We start from the raw sequence: 17,004 nt of genomic DNA, 5'->3' as shown, positions 1-17,004 counted from the left end.
ACGGACAGTGGCGTAGTAAGAAAATTTTTCGGGGGGGGATATGAAATTTTTTTTGTGTATATATGAAAAAATGTTCAAAAACATTCTGAGCAGGAAAAAATGTTCAAAAACCAACAACTCAGGGAACAGGTTTGGGTAGTCAAGGTAGGAAAGCTAGCTGTTGGTATAGAATAAATGCTCTTCCCCTACGAGGACAATCTGGGCGGCAAACTTCAGACTGTCTAATTTACTGAGCCCTTCAGTTCCCTTGTGCCATTCAGTACCACTTCCTCGTTGAGCTTCCGACTGGTTCGCGAACTACTCGGTCTAGTCCCCGACGATAGATCTAGCCTACTCCGACGAAAAGTTCCCCGGCGAGAGAAGTTAGAGCCAACCAGCCAGGTGCTACGGTCAGTTCGGCGATTCCGGTAGAGTGGGGCATCCGGTTTGCTGGTGGTGTATCGTTGCGGTCTACGCGGTCTCGTTCCCGGCGGTGAATCTGATTGTAAGCTAAAGGAGAGGTCCCAGACGAAAGAAGTTCTCCCGATACCGATTCTTATTTGATTTCAATACTACAACTTCTTGAGCCCTTTGGCTCCGTAACCGGTGCTATTTAGCACCGCAACTCCTTTAAGGACATTATACATGCGAGCCACAACATAACTCCTACGCCACCCACACCCCTCTCCCCTGCCTAACCATGTATCTGACATGAGCAAATATAAAAATACGTTTTTCAACACACTAACCTTGCTGGTGTGCCACGAAACTGCTACTTAAGGAAGCTAGAATATTTTCCTATACAATCAATCCGAGTTTTTGACGGAATGCCATCTGTAGCTCCTATTTTGTGCGAAAATATCACCCCTCTTCACTTGGGGTTTCTTTTCGAAACACTCTTCTTATCGTTTTCATTGCACTTTTTCAAATGCACTTTTTTCACACATCACTGCAAAAACACTCGCGAAACTTTAATCGTTTACCAACAAAACTTCAAATTTTCTGCCAATGTGCAGATGACCAAAGGAAAATGTTCGGAAACTCTCATTTGTGCGTTTGAATTTTCACTTCAGATTTCAGTTTTTCCTAATGTAAACAAGCGAGTCGGTGCCTAGCAACGTGGCTTCACCTTAAGCCATTTAGTTCTCTTCTTGGGCCATTTAGCACTACTTCCTCGATGGTCCATTCAGTCCTCAACTTGTTCGCGAACAACTCGGTCTAGTCCCCGACGATGGACCTGGCCTACTCCGACAGAGAATTCCCCGGCGAGAGAAGTTCTCCCGAGATCGAGCCAATCAGCTAGGTGCCGAGGTCAGTTCGGCGATTCTGGTGAAGCTGGGTATCCGGTGCACTGGTGCGCCGATGACCCGCGACTAGTGGTGTCTCATTGATGTCTAATCCGTCTAGTCCCCAGCGGTGAATCTAGCTTACGCTAACGGAAAGTTCCCTGGCGAAAAAAGTTTTCCCAATATCGATTCTGGGGAGCCATGGTCGGTCCGGCGAATTCGCATGGAGCGTGACGTCCGGTTCGCTGGCGTTTCGACGACTCATACTCGCTGCTCTGTTGCGGTCTACTCGACTAGTCCTCGGCGGTGGATTTAGCTTATACCTGCGGAGAGTTCCCTGGCGGTGATTGCTCTCCCGAAATCGTTGTTCGATGTCTATTCCGTTGTAAGACGGTCATGCCATCAGCGGTTCTCAACCTTTTTCGTACCATGGACCCCTTAGATATCACACTGGGTTGCTGCGGACCCCCACAGATAAACATCAATTTTGTATGCTATCAATATGTTATTTTCAATTTGTTAGGAAACAAGATTTGAAATTTCAATATGCACTCGGAAAATATATTTTTCTTCGCGGACTCTCAGCTATGACTTCGCGGCCCCCTGGGGCCCGCGGACCCCAGGTTGAGAATCACTGATCTACATCATATCTCTGTTTACTGTGTTCCACGTCTCTACGTCGCTTGTCATTCTGTAGGATACATTATCCGGGTTGATGTCCGGTTCTCCCATTTTAAGTAGCTCCCTGCACGTCACTTCAAACCTCGGACATTCAAAGACTCTCCTCGGACATTCAAATAATTGAAACCCCGGACATTCAAAGACGCTCCAGGCACAGTGTTGACGTTGCGTACCCACACCGATGAAGATACTCCTTAAGCAGCCGTGGCTCGGTAGAAGCTGTTTCAGGTTGAAGGTCATCTCTCCGTGCATTCTATTGACCCACGTCGACAGGTTTGGATGAGCCAGTAGGTCCACTTTCCTTTCTCCGTATTATCCCATTCCTGCTGCTACGTCATCATCGAATCGATTCTCATCATCTTCCTCACGCTTCTAACATTTCATTGATTGTAGCACTTGATATCCTCCGTCAGGGTAATCGATGACTAAACACTAGATAAAGACCCGACATTTCGCATGTGTAATCAACGTGGTTTTTTTTATTCATTTCGTTTATTTGATAGGCACAAATGCGTTAGCTTGGCGGTGCCGAATTCTTTTGCTTTTACATTTTGAATATCTTAAAACTAGGAGGTTACAATGTGAAAATTTTTTTTTATGAAAAAGAAAAAATTTATAGCTATCTTAAGACTAGAAAAAAAATTCTATATATAAGAGAGGGGGCAAAAGATTTCTTTTTTATGAAAAATTGTAAAACAAGGAATTCAATAGTAATAGTTTTTTAGGAAATATTTACAGTTATCTTAAAACTAACAATATAGTTTGGTACACAAAAGGGGGAACAAATATTTATGAAAAATTTCACAGATGTTTTAAAACTAGGGATACAATTCTATTTACAAGATGGGGGACAATAGTTTTAACAAAGAGTAGAAATTACGACTATCTTAAAACTAGGAATACGGAATACAAATTTGATTTTTTATCGGATACTTATGCTTGGTCATTTCCAAAATCGGTGTAGAAGTAGTTGTATCAGGGACAGGGGAGAGAAGGCGTAGATGGTGACCGGTAGAGAAGAGCAAAACTTGCAACTTTCGGGCAAACGGGAGATCAGCGAAACAAATTTGCGCCTCAGTCTAGTAGGTCGGATTGGCGGATGGTATTCTTCGGACCCGCGGGGAATCCTTCAAAGGGAATCCTTCGGACCTCGAGTCGCTCTCGCTTTAGATTCCGTAGTGATAAGGGCGACGGCGGTTACATAGTGGCAGTCTGGAGCTTATCGGTTCCACACGGCAAGAGGAAACTTCTAAAAACGAGAAATAAAAAGAGAGTTTTATGAAAGTATAAATAAAGGACATATAGGGGAAATCACGATTTACCAGCATATCTCGGACTGGGACATTGGGTGGTCTACCTCGGGCCCGAAGGGAATCCTTTAACTGAGACCTGGCGTCCAAATACCCGGCGCATACCCAGACAACGTGCTCGATGTCGTGATAGCCCTCGTCACAAGCGCACAGACTACTCTCCGCAAGCCCAATACGCCGCAAATGTGCATCTAAGGTGTAGTGGTTGGACATAAGTCAGGACATTACACGAATAAAATCCCGACCCACATCCATCCCCCTGAACCAAGGCTTCGTTGATACCTTTGGGAAAATCGAATGTAGCCATCGTCCAAGTTCACCATTGCTCCACGAGGTTTGCCAACTGTTGAGTGTCCTCTGACGACAAATACTAAAAAATTCGTTGAAGCAGATTGGTCTTTCGTATATGTCACTATTTAATGCGCCCACCTTTGCTAATGAGTCGGCCTTTTCATTGCCCGGGATAGAGCAATGCTTAATCAACGTGGTTGTTTAAGCTCAATCAGTCGTCGATTATCACTCCCAATTGCTTCAGTGCACGCTTCGATGCAATCACATGCCCTTCGATGGTGATCTGTATCCGCTGAACCCCTTTGCAGTTGCTGTCCAACAGCAACGTCTTGTGGTGAGCTATTTGCAGCTTGACCCGTTTATCCAGCTCTCGATCGCATCTATTGTCTCCGTCACCGACACCTCCATTTCTTCAAGTGTCTCACCGTTATTGACACATCGTCCACGAAACCAACGATTTTCACTTTCCTGGGCAGCCGCAGTGTTAAGACCCCACACTGATAGAATATATCCGTAAATCTCTAGGAATTAATTTCGTACAAACAACTTTCATAAAATATACGAATTTTTCGTACATATGATGAATCGTTCGTAGTTCTATCGAAACACTTTTGTTCATTATTACGAGTTTTTCGTGAAAACCACGAAATGACTTTCGCTAGCTTATTACGAAACAGCTTCATTCAGCAAACGAGTCGTTCGCTGTTATATACGAATATCTTTATAATATTTACGAGCACCATTCGTCAAACCGTCCACGTCAAAGGAGCAATATGGAGCAATTGTTGCTATTCGTCAGATAATTGTTGTTGTCTGACTATTTAGTAGTCGTATCCGTGTCCGCCGGTTGCAGGAAGATTTCCTGGACCTCTTTCGCTTCCAGTTGATTCAGAATCTGGAGCAGTACAGAATCAGTTGAGCCGTCGCGAACTGCTCGTTGATTTTGTATGAATAATTTTGAGTTTTTCTCTACCTGAGCGATATCGGTGTTGTCAAACATCGATCCTAAAAGATCGAATGCGACCAACGAATTCGTTTGTAATATACATAAACGTTTATCAAAATAAACGAAACTTTCGTTCATCAAGTGGCCATTTCTTCGAATCACAATAAAATCGATTTGGCCAGATCGATTTTTTTAAATTAAAAAAAACATCGATCTTAAAAGATCGACTGAAAACAATAAGAGGCCAATAAATACGAAAACTTTTCTAAGATAAACGAAAAGATTTCGTGCGACCAACGAAGTCGTTCGAAATATACACAAACGTTTATTAAAATAAACAAAACATTTCATTTCATTCACGAAAAATAATGTCGTTATCAACGATATCATTCGTGAAGTGTACATTAAATGTGTAAAATTTACGAAAGCTTTCGTTCACCATACGGCCATTCTTGTTCATGAAATGAACGAAACTTACTATTTACAATTCACGAAAATACTTAGTTGCAGAAAACGACGAATGAATTCGTGCATTGTATGATTTATTATATTCACGAATTTATGTTATCAGTGCATCTTACATCCCATTCCAAAGTGTTTGACAGAGAATGGAGCTCTGAGTAACGCCCGCTGCGACTCGCATTGCCTTCTTTGGGTTTTCTTTGATTTTAGTCACATCGACGCGTCTTTGAGCTCGTCGTTGGTCACTTGCCACTCGACTGTGTTACCTCCTTCTTCTTCGCCGTACGGTGTCAGTGACCAGGTAGTTGAATCGTGATTCGGGAAGAGACCCTCAACGATTATCTTTAGCTTACCCGGGCATATTTCAGCTGGTGTCGACGGACCCTCGTCTTCGTCATGACGACTCAGTACGCGTCCCCCAGGGACTGGCGTTTATTTCTCAGCACAGCTACTTATGGCAATTGGCTTGCTAAGCTTGATCTCCTGTTTTAAAGAGTCCCTACCTTCTAGATACGTCGCTTGCGCTCCTCTCTCACTCTCCGATCTTGCGCTCTGAGCCCGCCTTCTGGATTTAAGACAAGCAGCGTATAGCATACTGAGTTACTCATTTAACCAGTAAGCTGCACGCCGTCTACTACATGACCCTAGTTTTCGTGACATTGTAACGTCACAAGCCGTCACAATCCTTCTTGTAAGCCGTCAGCCGTATCAATGTACTTGATTCCGTTGTTCGCCGAAGTAACTCAACAAAGAGGTTTTCGTTAAAGGCTTTCGTCTTCCACTTTAGCTTGCCGCCCGTCCTTCTTCGTGCTGCAGCAGGGTTCCATTTAGAGCTTCCATCCCGGGAAATTATTTCCCGGGAATCCCGGGATTTTTGGATTTCCCGGGATTCCCGATTCCCGGGAAATTGTGTTTTCCCATTCCCGAGATTCGGGAATCGCGGGAAAAAGATTTTTAATTTATTCCAAAAAGCTTAGGTTCTGCGAAAGAAATTCTGTAGGAAATATTTTTACCGGCAAGCATTTGGAGTGAGTAGTGAATGCAGATTGTAGCGTTAGTGACGCGCGGTACTTTCTTAAAGAATCGGTGAGTGTATGTTACAAAACTTGGGATGGTTTTTAGTGATATCATTCTTAACGCAAACGCTATTTAAACAAGGAATGTTTCTAGAACGTCTGCAGAAATATTTGGTCGGTTCATCGAATGCATATTTCGTCTTATTTGTTATACTGTAACTATAATATCTGTAAATTTTTGGATGTATGAAAAGAAATACATAACGTTGTATCTGTCCAATATTATGCGCATCCAAACTCTTTGAATGCTTTCAAGGATGCAGGCAGGATTTTTAAAGGGATACGATCAAGCAATCCATATACTTGCTCGTAACAGGAAATCGATAATAGGCTCCATCCATCGCTGCACAGTTCGTCCATTATCTGCTTGATTTTGATTCACACTTAATTCGAAATGATGCTGATCTTACTGTGACGGAAATGGATTCCATATATCACGTTTTCTCATTTGATCGGAAATAACTGCACACTACCCTGAAGCAGCTCGATCTTTTCATTCAAGATTACTAAAGAAGGTGCTTTGCATTAAATTAATTACATTCCATCGTATCAGAACATCGAATTCGAATTTTGGACAGTAACTCCAGCAGCTGTGTTTAGTCCCAATTGTAATCGTATTTACCAAAATTTAGGTTATACATATAGCCAAGAAAAATCATCAAAGGAGTTGATGTTGCGTAAACTTATTGACGAGTTATCGAATGATTGAATGATGTATAGGCCACCAAATCGCCATTTTCTGACAACTGCCTTTAGGACAAATATACTTGAAATCAAACGGGTTTCAAAACTTTTCGATTTGTTCTTTTGTTTTCAAGAAAATCATTCACCTTTTTATTTTTCTTCTGTATTCCCGGGATCCCGGGATTTCCCGGGAAATTTATTATTTATTTCCCGAATCCCGGGAAGCTGAAAACCGTCGGGAAATGGAAGCTCTAGTTCCATTGGCCGATGCGGTAGCGAATCGCCTGGTGGCCTCTATGGGGATACTTCTCTCACACTCTCCAGTCCATGTTCGCCGTCAGTCAAGGACTACAGAATGTGGCGAAATTTCTTTCGGTACCGATATCCGTTTCGTGAACCATTAAGCTCCTAGCTCCTCGCTTCGCCGCGATCTACTCGTTATAGTCCTCGGCGGTTGAGCTAGCCTCCACAACGTGCCGACAGGTAGGTGTCGAGTCTGCAGCTAATTTTCACTACAAGGGAATTTTTTTACAAGATAACTTTTGCAAATGAAACTTTGAGAATTTCATTTAAAATATTAGGCATATTTTTGTTTAACATATTCAATTTTTTCAAATCTCTCCAAAATATTTCGGGGGGGGTTTCGTCCCCAAAACCCCCCCCGCTACTACGCCACTGTTGACGGAGGTGAAAACCGATCGACGAGCTCTATGAATTCGTAAAGGACAAGACCAACGTGCACATCAAAGTCAAGCAGCTAGTGACGAACATTAAAACTACCATAACAGCTGCTGAACGGGAGCAGAAGGCACTCTTGATGAGAGCTGAATCAGCGCTGAAAAGGCTCTGACGGAAGCGGCAGAACACACAACGGCAATACACGCTCAGAGAAAAGAAGACAGACCACGTCGGAAGAGTAAGAAGACGAGAAGAAACAGAAGAGCGAGCTAAAGTCCACTAGCGATCAGAGGAGCATTGGAAAGGACTGTGGCTGGCTCATTGTAGAAAGCGAACAGGCGAATCGGACAATACGACAACAGGAAAAAGAAAATGAAAAACAGGGTAACAAATAAAAACGCCAGCCTCCTCGGAAAAAGTAAAAGAACGAGGATCTGATTGTCGAAATGAATAATGACATATCGTACGCGGCTCTTCTCAAAAGAGTGAGAAAGGAGCCAGAGCTGAAGGAGAGCTCACGAAGGCGAGATGATCTTCGAGATAGAGAAGAATCCTTCCGTCAAAAGCTCGATCTGTCGCAAGTTAGTTGCTAAATCCTTGCGAAACGAAGCGAACGTGAGAGCTCTGTGACATGAAGCTGTGGTCACTCGGTCAAATGTCCGCATGAGTTCATGACTGAAGAAGAACTGAGTAGTGCACTGACCGAGCAGTGCAACTTAGATGTACCGGCGACAATCCGATTTAGGAAATCGTATGGAAGCACTCAAACGGCGGCTATTCGATTACCGGTGGACATTGACAACAAGCTGGTAGAGACCGGCAAAATAGAAGTGGGATGGTCGGGTGTGCCTCGAGAGTTACTAATTCAATGAGGGGTTGCTTCCGGTTCATGGACTTCGGATATCATATTTACGAATTCACAATAAGCAATTCTGGACGAACAGCAGGACAACACAGTCGACAGTCCCGGGGCCAAACGACCACCCCGTCCCACGGAACATATGCAGTAGGTCTCCTGGTACTTTCAAAACTCATTAGCAAAAGATGGTGGTACTAGATTCAGATGGACCATTCCTGAATTTACATCGATCCTGCTCTGAATACTACTCCCATTAGGGATAGTGTCAGCCCCTTGCATGACCTCACTTCCACTTAGATAATCATGGGGTCACGTACGGCCACTATGTCCAACTGGTGGAGATATCGGCCTGGAGTTGAGATCCAAAAATGAAGAACAACTGTTGGGGGAATTTTCGGGGTCTCTTCAGCAATACACCGTTGTTCTGGATGTTACGCTAAAAGCTAAATGTATCGATTAATTTATTTGTTTGGTTTTGTGTTCAGTTCACTCACATTGGTCACCCTAATTCACTTTTACTCCAATCTTCCCACTGTCAGCAATCTGACCAAAACACACAACTGTAATTATAAGTTCAAATTAATATTTTCTACTCACCATACTTCTTGCTTATACTATTTACCCCAGCCTCGCTGGCAAATGTGAACTCCGTGATGTTCTACAATTTAAATTCACTCAAATTATTCGTACTCCACAAATCAACGCAAAAGTATCAGTCTGTCAAACTTCTTTTGACAATTCTCCTTTCCACACAACCGTCAAAATCCGTCCGAGAGCTTGTGTCAGTCCTGCACTCGACGCGCCGCGCTCTCCTGCAACCGGGGGGTACTCGAGGGACTGGTGCGATCCTCCGTAACATTCCCCGACCCGTAAGGCTGGTCAGGTGAGTCCGCTCCAGTCTTACCTCTATCTACATCCAGTCTCGCCAGTTTGGCCACCGGTCGCCGTTTGATTCCGTCGGCAGTCTGTATCACCGCATCACGTATTCTTCCATCACTTCCTTTCATGACTTGAACGACCCGACCCAGAACCCAACCGTTGCGAATTTTCTCTTCAACGATGACTACCAAGTCTCCAACTTCAATCGGTTTCGTCTCTTCGAACCACTTTGTTCTGCGAGCAATAGTTGGGAGATACTCTCGTACCCATCTGCGCCAGAACTGGTTCAACATAGCTTGGCACAGCTTCCAATCTCCTCTGCAAACCATCTTTGGCTCCGCTTGCTCCTTCGGCGGCTGTACCACTCCACGGGAACTCGACAAGAGAAAATGGTTCGGTGTCAACGCCTCTTGCTGCTCCGCCTCGAGGGGAATGAAAGTTAACGGTCTGGAGTTGACGACGCTTTCCGCTTCGATCACAAGAGTAGCCAGTGTCTCCTCGTTCGGAATCCTGGACGTATACATCGCCGCCAGAGATACTTTGACCGACCTCACCAACCGTTCCCAAGCACCTCCCATGTGCGGCGCGGCAGGTGGGTTGAATATCCACCGAGTGTTCGTATTGGTGAAGGATTCTGCAAGCTGTCCGTCTATGGCGATCATCTCCTTGCGCAGCTCGTTGTTTGCCCCAACGAAGTTCGTTCCTTGGTCGCTACGTATTTCCGCCGGGGACCCTCTCCGTCCGACAAATCGTCGTATTGCTTGCTTGCAGGATTCGGTCGTCAGCGTGTGTACAACCTCAAGGTGAATTGCACGGGTTGTGAGACACGTGAATAATGCGATCCATCTCTTCGCAGTGCTGCGGTTGACTCGAACAGCGATTGGTCCGAAGTAGTCAATTCCTACGTAGGAAAACGGACGTTCGAAGGCCTTTACTCTGGCCACCGGAAGCGGCGCCATGCGTGGGATCACCGGAACTGCCTTGTTTGCTTTGCACATCACACACTCCCTCGCTATCTGCCGTACTATCGTGCGCAGCGTAGACACATAGAAGCGCTGCCTCACCTCATTGACGACAGTCTCCCCATTAGCATGCAGGAATGTCCTGTGATACCACTCCAGCAGCATACGGGTGACTACATGCTCCTTAGGTAGTATTATCGGAAATCGGGTATCGTAAGCCGCGAATGAGGCCTCAGGGATCCTGGAATCTGAACGGATAATTCCAGTGTCGTCCATGTATGGTGACAGTTTCCTGATTTTGCTAGTTCTCTCAAGTTTCTGTCGCCTCATCTTCTTATGATCTTCCTTCGTCGTCAGTATAGCAATTTCGTCGGGATACATTTCACTTTGGATCAGTCGGTAAATGGTTGACTCTGCAAGTGCCAGCTCCTGCTGCGTGATAGGCCCTGCTGGTGGCGCTTCGTTTCTAGATCTCTGTTGCAAGATCTTTCGATATCGAAGAACATACGCAACCGCTCGCTGTAGTCGTGTCCAGTTAGAAAAACGGTCCCAATTGATGACGGACTTCAAAATCACTTCACTGTGTACCAGACAGGGTCGTAATTCCTCGTCGGTCGTCTCCTCAGCAGCATTTATTTCCGACGGCCACTGTGTTTCCGGCACACCTAGGAAAAACTCTCCGAACCATGGGCTATTCGCCGAGAAGCAGGGTCCTCTTACACCCCATTTGGTTGCCAAATCTGCGGGATTCATCTTACTCGGTACGTACCGCCACTTCGCCGCGTCCGATTTCGACAGTGTTTCGCCAACCCTACATGAAACAAACTGCCGATATCTTCGATGGTCCGCATTGATCCATGCCAATACAGTCTTGGAGTCGGTCCACATGACCGTCTTGTCTATCTTAAGCGTGTGTCCGTTGATGATTGCTTTGCGCAGTCGAACTCCGATTACCGCTCCATTCAGTTTCAGTCTCGGAATAGAAAGCGTCTTCAAAGGAGCCACCTTTGCTTTGCCACCAACCAACGCAACTCTGATAACGCTGCCCGGGAACTCTGCACGAAGATACGCTACGCACGCATACGCTTCCTCGCTTGCATCGACGAATATATGCAACTGCAGCGACACGACCTCCTTGATCGAATGTTCGGGAAAGTAGCAACGAGGAACGCGTATCTGGTTCAAATATTGGAACAAGGCGGTCCACCGGGTCCATTTCTCGTTCAATTCCAACGGAATCGGCTGGTCCCATTCGGTTTTTGCTCTCCATACTTCCTGAATTAGTATCTTACCGTGGACGAGAAAGAAACATAGTAGTCCAGCCGGGTCGAACGGGCTCATCACGACCTGCAATGCCTGTCGCTTCGTAGGACGATTCGTCTCAATCGCTAGTGTCGTTGAGAACGTGAAGACGTCTTCTTCTGGTTTCCAGTACATTCCAAGTACCCGTTCCATAGAGCAATTCTTGTCCATCTGGATGCATTTCTCGGAAGCGGGGTCATCTTCCCCGACCCGTGCCAGCACCTCCTTGGAGTTCGACAACCAATTTCGCAGGTGAAACCCGGCAAGGGAGTGGATGTGCCGAACTTCCAACGCTATTCCCCTACGCTGTCTGCACTGTCCAGATAATCGTCAACGTAATGTTTCCGGATTATGGCATCAGCAGCTGCTGGGAACTCTTGAGCATGTTCTTCAGCATTCCGGTTTTTTACATGTTGTGACGAGCATGGTGAACACGCGGCACCAAACGTAGCAACATCTATTAGATACACAGTGGGTTCCATGCTTGGGTCATCCCGCCAAAGCATCCGTTGTGCGTGACGGTCCTCACGCCGAATTTTAACTTGATGGAACATCTCTTTTAAATCCGCGCAGAGGGCTACCCGTCTTTCCCTGAATCCGAAGAGCACTGTCAGAAGAGAGTTCAGAAGATCCGGTCCTTTCAACAGCATCGTGTTCAACGAAATGCCATCTACTTTGGCTGCGGCATCACAAAATATACGGATTTTCGATGGCTTCTTCGGATTTAGAACGACACCTAACGGAAGGTACCAAGTTCGTCTGGGGTCCGCCTCCTCCAGTTCCTCCGGGGTCGCCTTATGGATGTACCCCTTCGCCTGGTATTCGGAAAGCTGCCTCACGACACTCTCGCCAATCACTGGGTCTTTCAAGATTCGTCGCTCCAAGCACTGCAATCGACGAACTGCCATCGGATAGCTATCCGGGAACTCGAAACAATCATACCGCCACAGCAGTCCCGTTTCGAACCGCTGACCGACACGCTTCGTAGTTTTTTGAAGGATATTGTTCGCACGTTGTACTTCCGGAGATTCGGGACATCCTACAGCCTCGATACCCATACTTTCCACCGAGAAGAACTGTTTAACGAGATCATGCAGTGACCGATCATCCTGACACTCACAGATATGGAAACTGTGCGCGCGATCCACAGATTTTTCTTGTTTCCCGTATACAGTCCACCCGAGCCGCGACTTCGCCGCAATCGGTTCTCCAGGCTGGCCCACTCGTATCTTATGCATGGCAGTCACGTGAGCATTGTCGTTACCGATAAGAATACGAGGCAATGCGTTCTCGTAATCTTTGATCGGAAGACCTTTCAAATATGGGAACGACTCAGCCAACTCCGCGTATCGCAGGGATTGCCGTGGTAGGTCCAGCTTACTCACAGTGCGCACATCGTTCAGCGTGAACTTTGTCACTTCGGCTTCTCCACGAATCTTCAACGCAATCCGCTGAGAATCGGTCTCGATTCGTTTCATGTTAGCCGTCCACTGCAGACACAGTGGGAGCGAATCTCCTGTGACGCCCAATTGTATCGCAATATCTTCGTCGACCAGCGTCCGTGACGACCCGTCATCCAAGAACGCGTAAGTTGACACCGAACGGTTGGTTCCATGCAGCTCTACAGGGATAATTCGAAAGAGTGCGGCCTTGCCAGCGTAGTGATGATTAGTAACTGCGTCAGATCCTGATGGTTTGGGTTCGAGCTTCTCTTGTCTTGGCACAAGTGCACTCGGTGTCTGCTTTGAGTGTATCAGTGAATGATGTCGAAGCTGGCATCCGTCGATCTCACACTTCGTGCGGATTCGGCACGGTCGCTTTCCATGAGCTCCCAAACATATACGGCAAAGTCTGAGTTCCTGAATGGTCTTCCAGCGTTCGTCCAACGTCTTCTTGGCAAACACACCGCAGTTTTTCACCCGATGTTTTGGGTCTTTGCAAACCAGACATGCTGGATCGGATAAGCGCGCAGGTATATCCATTAGAGTGGGACATGGTTATATGAAAAAAATAAAATTTCGCTCCGAGTAACTTTTTGGGTCCCATTTAGCTCCCAGAACAACTCTGTAAATTTTTAGTTCGATCGGTGAAACTATATTTTTGCGCCCATGGTTTAAAGTTTACATGGGATTTCGTATGGGGAAATCTACTTTTGCATAATAATTCTTCCAAGAGTCGCCCGTTACCTCCTAAAAATAAATAGATGACTGATTTTTATAGGAAATTTGTCAAGAAAACAAAGTCTAGAAGACCACGAAACAATCTGATGCTTGTGGAAAAAGTTATTAAGAAAAAACCGATTGATGCCCTGAAGATCGATGAAATTTTCACTTTTCTTAGCATCACTGCTACTGACGGTCGAATTATATACAAAATTTTTAACTTTCTCTTATTATGTACAAAAGAAGCCCCAATTTATCCCCCAAAACCCTTGCGAAGTGGCCAAACAGCATAGATAAGTAATTTAAACACATTAAGAGAAGATCAAAACAAAATTGCATAGAATTGGAAAACCAACAGCAGTGGTGCTAGAAAAAATGAATATTTTATCAATCGTCAGAGCATCAATCGGTTTCTGCTTAATAACTTTTTTCTCAAGCGTCAGATCGTTTCGTGGTTTTCGAGACTTCGTTTCTTTGTTAAATTTCCTATAAAAGCCACATAACGATTTATTTTTAGGAAGCAATGGGCGACTTCCGGAGGAATTATTTTGTGAAAGTTAGTTTTTCCATGCAAAATCCCATGTAAACTTTAAACAGTGGGCGCAAAAATATAGTTTCAGGGATCGAGCTAAGAATTTGCACAGTTGTTCTAGGACCCAAATGGTATCTGAAAAGTTGCTCGGAGCTGGATTCTATTTTTTGTCCCACCCTAATATCCATAGCCTCACCCTTCCCCGGCGTTTTCGCTGGTTCTTCTGCGACGTGTGCACCGCAAAAATGTTTGTCCTTAGGCCGGAATTGCTGTTGCGGTTGTCTCGGTTCGTAGTGTAGTGTCACATCATTTGCCGCTCTAACCAACGTCGACATGTACTGGGAAAATGATCGAATGTTCACCTCTCTGCACCTTTCCTTATACAATGACCAATCAAGCTTCGTGTTCACAGGTAGCTTGTCCACTAGCTCGAACAATAACATTGGATTGTTCAAATGCGCCTCATGACCGCCGGCTTCCAGGTGATCGCACAGATTTTGAACTGCCAATCCGTATCCGATAAACGTGTCGAGCCGGTCTTGCTTCGGTCCTGGGACGTTGCGCACCTTCTGCAGCAACGTGTGAATTAACAGCTCTGGTCTACCGTACAGCGTCTCAAGCGTGGCAATAACATGTGACACAGGTGCCGGTAGTAGTAAACGACTTCGTACTGCTTCGAATGCGTTCCCCTTCAAACACCGCTGCAGTCTGGCCAAATTCTCTGCATCAGAATATCCGCACGCTTCCGTCGTGTTGACATAAGAGCTGATGAACAGAGGCCAGTCCTCTGGATTTCCCGAGAAAAAAGGCAGCTCTTTGGAGATCACCTGTCTGGCCGCAAGCTGCTGCGGATTCGGTCCACCGTGATAAGGCAACCGAGTTGGTTCATCCAACTGATTTGCGCTCTGGCCCTGTTGTCCGCCCTGATTCCACGTCGGTACTCTTGGCATTGGTGTCGCTCCGAAACCTGATAAGAAACGAGCTGTTGGTGCCGGCATCGATTGACCACCAGACCTCTGCGGTAGATGTCCACTGGGTTGCCTCAAAAAGGGTTGTGGTTCGAATCCGGACCTCTGCATCGGATATCCTCCGGTTGACGCTGGGATCGGCTCCGATTCGTCGGCTATTGGTCTTGGCTGCGATACGTTTTCGGGTATCAATCTTAATACTGTTGCACTGTTTGCACTCTCTCCAGTACCAACAACAACCGGACTGTTGGAGAGAAGACTTCGAAACAGACCAACTTGAATATTTGTTGGGGCATGATTGAAGGGTTTCGGTTCATTCCCGGTTTGTGTGGGAGGGAAAGTTCTGTATACCTGTGTAGCTAACTGCATACCGCTGATACTCGGTAAGACGGGTTCTAACACTGGCTGGGGTGGATCTAGCTCGCTAGTGACATATTTGTGTACAACACTCTCAGAAGTTCGACCAATGAGACCCCCTAATGAAGATTGTACTGCTGTATCGTTCAGTGAAATACCTTCTAACGCCCTATCCAAAACGGTTTGCTTATCGCTAATTGGTAGCTTACGGCATTCCTGTCTAGCGCCTGTCCCGGATGTCGTTGTATTTTCCGTCTGCTGAACAATCCCAGTTGCTGTCTTTGTGGGTCTCATCATAGTTGAGCTCATAGCCTCGTACTGTTGACTCCGCCACTGCCTACTTTGCTGTGCGAACTCTGCTGTGAAATCGCACTTTTGTCGTCATCATCCTCATTTCCCAACTCCAGTTGCTCCCGTAGCCGAAAGGTTTCTTCCAGAGCTTCCGTTTCGACTTGCAGCTTCATCGTTTCGAACTCATTCTCCCGCTTCTCGTGTTCCAACTCCAGTCGTTTGAGCGCTAGCTTCTTCTGCGCTTCCAACTTCTCCATCTGCAGTTGAACCAACCTTCCTCGGGCACTGGCAGTGGTCTTTACAGAACTTGTTCTGGAACTTGTACCACTCTTGGGCCTTTCCACTGGTATCGTCGATGATGGCCGTTGACAGTTGGGACATGTAAAGGCTCGGTCTGGCTCTGCGATACTGTCGTTGACACCTACGCAACTGTAGTGCCACCACGACTCGCAATGGCAGCAGCTTACCATTCGGTCTGTATCCGCTTCGATACACGCCTGACAGTGGGTTTTCTTGCTCCGTGTGCTTGGCATCTTGAGCAATCTTTTAGTTTTGTTGGGGGAATTTTCGGGGTCTCTTCAGCAATACACCGTTGTTCTGGATGTTACGCTAAAAGCTAAATGTATCGATTAATTTATTTGTTTGGTTTTGTGTTCAGTTCACTCACATTGGTCACCCTAATTCACTTTTACTCCAATCTTCCCACTGTCAGCAATCTGACCAAAACACACAACTGTAATTATAAGTTCAAATTAATATTTTCTACTCACAATACTTCTTGCTTATACTATTTACCCCAGCCTCGCTGGCAAATGTGAACTCCGTGTTGTTCTACAATTTAAATTCACTCAAATTATTCGTACTCCACAAATCAACGCAAAAGTATCAGTCTGTCAAACTTCTTTTGACAATTCTCCTTTCCACACAACCGTCAAAATCCGTCCGAGAGCTTGTGTCAGTCCTGCACTCGACGCGCCGCGCTCTCCTGCAACCGGGAGGTACTCGAGGGACTGGTGCGATCCTCCGTAACAACAACTGAGAGGAAAAATCATGATATGCACCAAGAAGAGCTGAAGGAGCTCCAAAGACTTGCAGGTCTTGTGCTGGGTCAGACGTTCACACAATAAAATATTTTTAGATATAGTGATTAGTGATGATATGTTTATAGAAACTCTTGTTTATAGAAACATCTACTACAGCGTTTTTAAAATGTCATTTTTCTCCCTTTTATGTCAACCAATTATTTTTAATGAATCCAATTATTTGAAACGCTCGAAAAATCATATCTTGTTAAGAAGT

At 45.6% G+C, this 17,004-nt stretch overlaps 1 protein-coding gene across 1 annotated transcript; it reads right to left on the bottom strand.

Annotated features, from left to right (window-relative positions):
* Positions 1–9,034: 9,034 nt before the first annotated feature.
* Positions 9,035–15,723, bottom strand: LOC131695120 (uncharacterized). Its single transcript, XM_058983639.1, has 3 exons — positions 14,286–15,723; positions 11,701–13,346; positions 9,035–11,620 (listed from the first exon to the last, which is right to left on the bottom strand). The coding sequence occupies exons 1-3, from the start codon at positions 15,721–15,723 to the stop codon at positions 9,035–9,037; spliced, it is 5,670 nt and encodes a 1,889-aa protein (XP_058839622.1).
* Positions 15,724–17,004: the final 1,281 nt, after the last annotated feature.

The sequence above is a fragment of the Topomyia yanbarensis genome, unplaced genomic scaffold, assembly GCF_030247195.1.
Source record: "Topomyia yanbarensis strain Yona2022 unplaced genomic scaffold, ASM3024719v1 HiC_scaffold_292, whole genome shotgun sequence".
Classification (NCBI taxonomy): Eukaryota; Metazoa; Arthropoda; class Insecta; order Diptera; family Culicidae; genus Topomyia; species Topomyia yanbarensis.
Note: the sequence above shows the minus strand (reverse complement) of the source record. Positions and strands in the feature narration are given on the sequence as shown.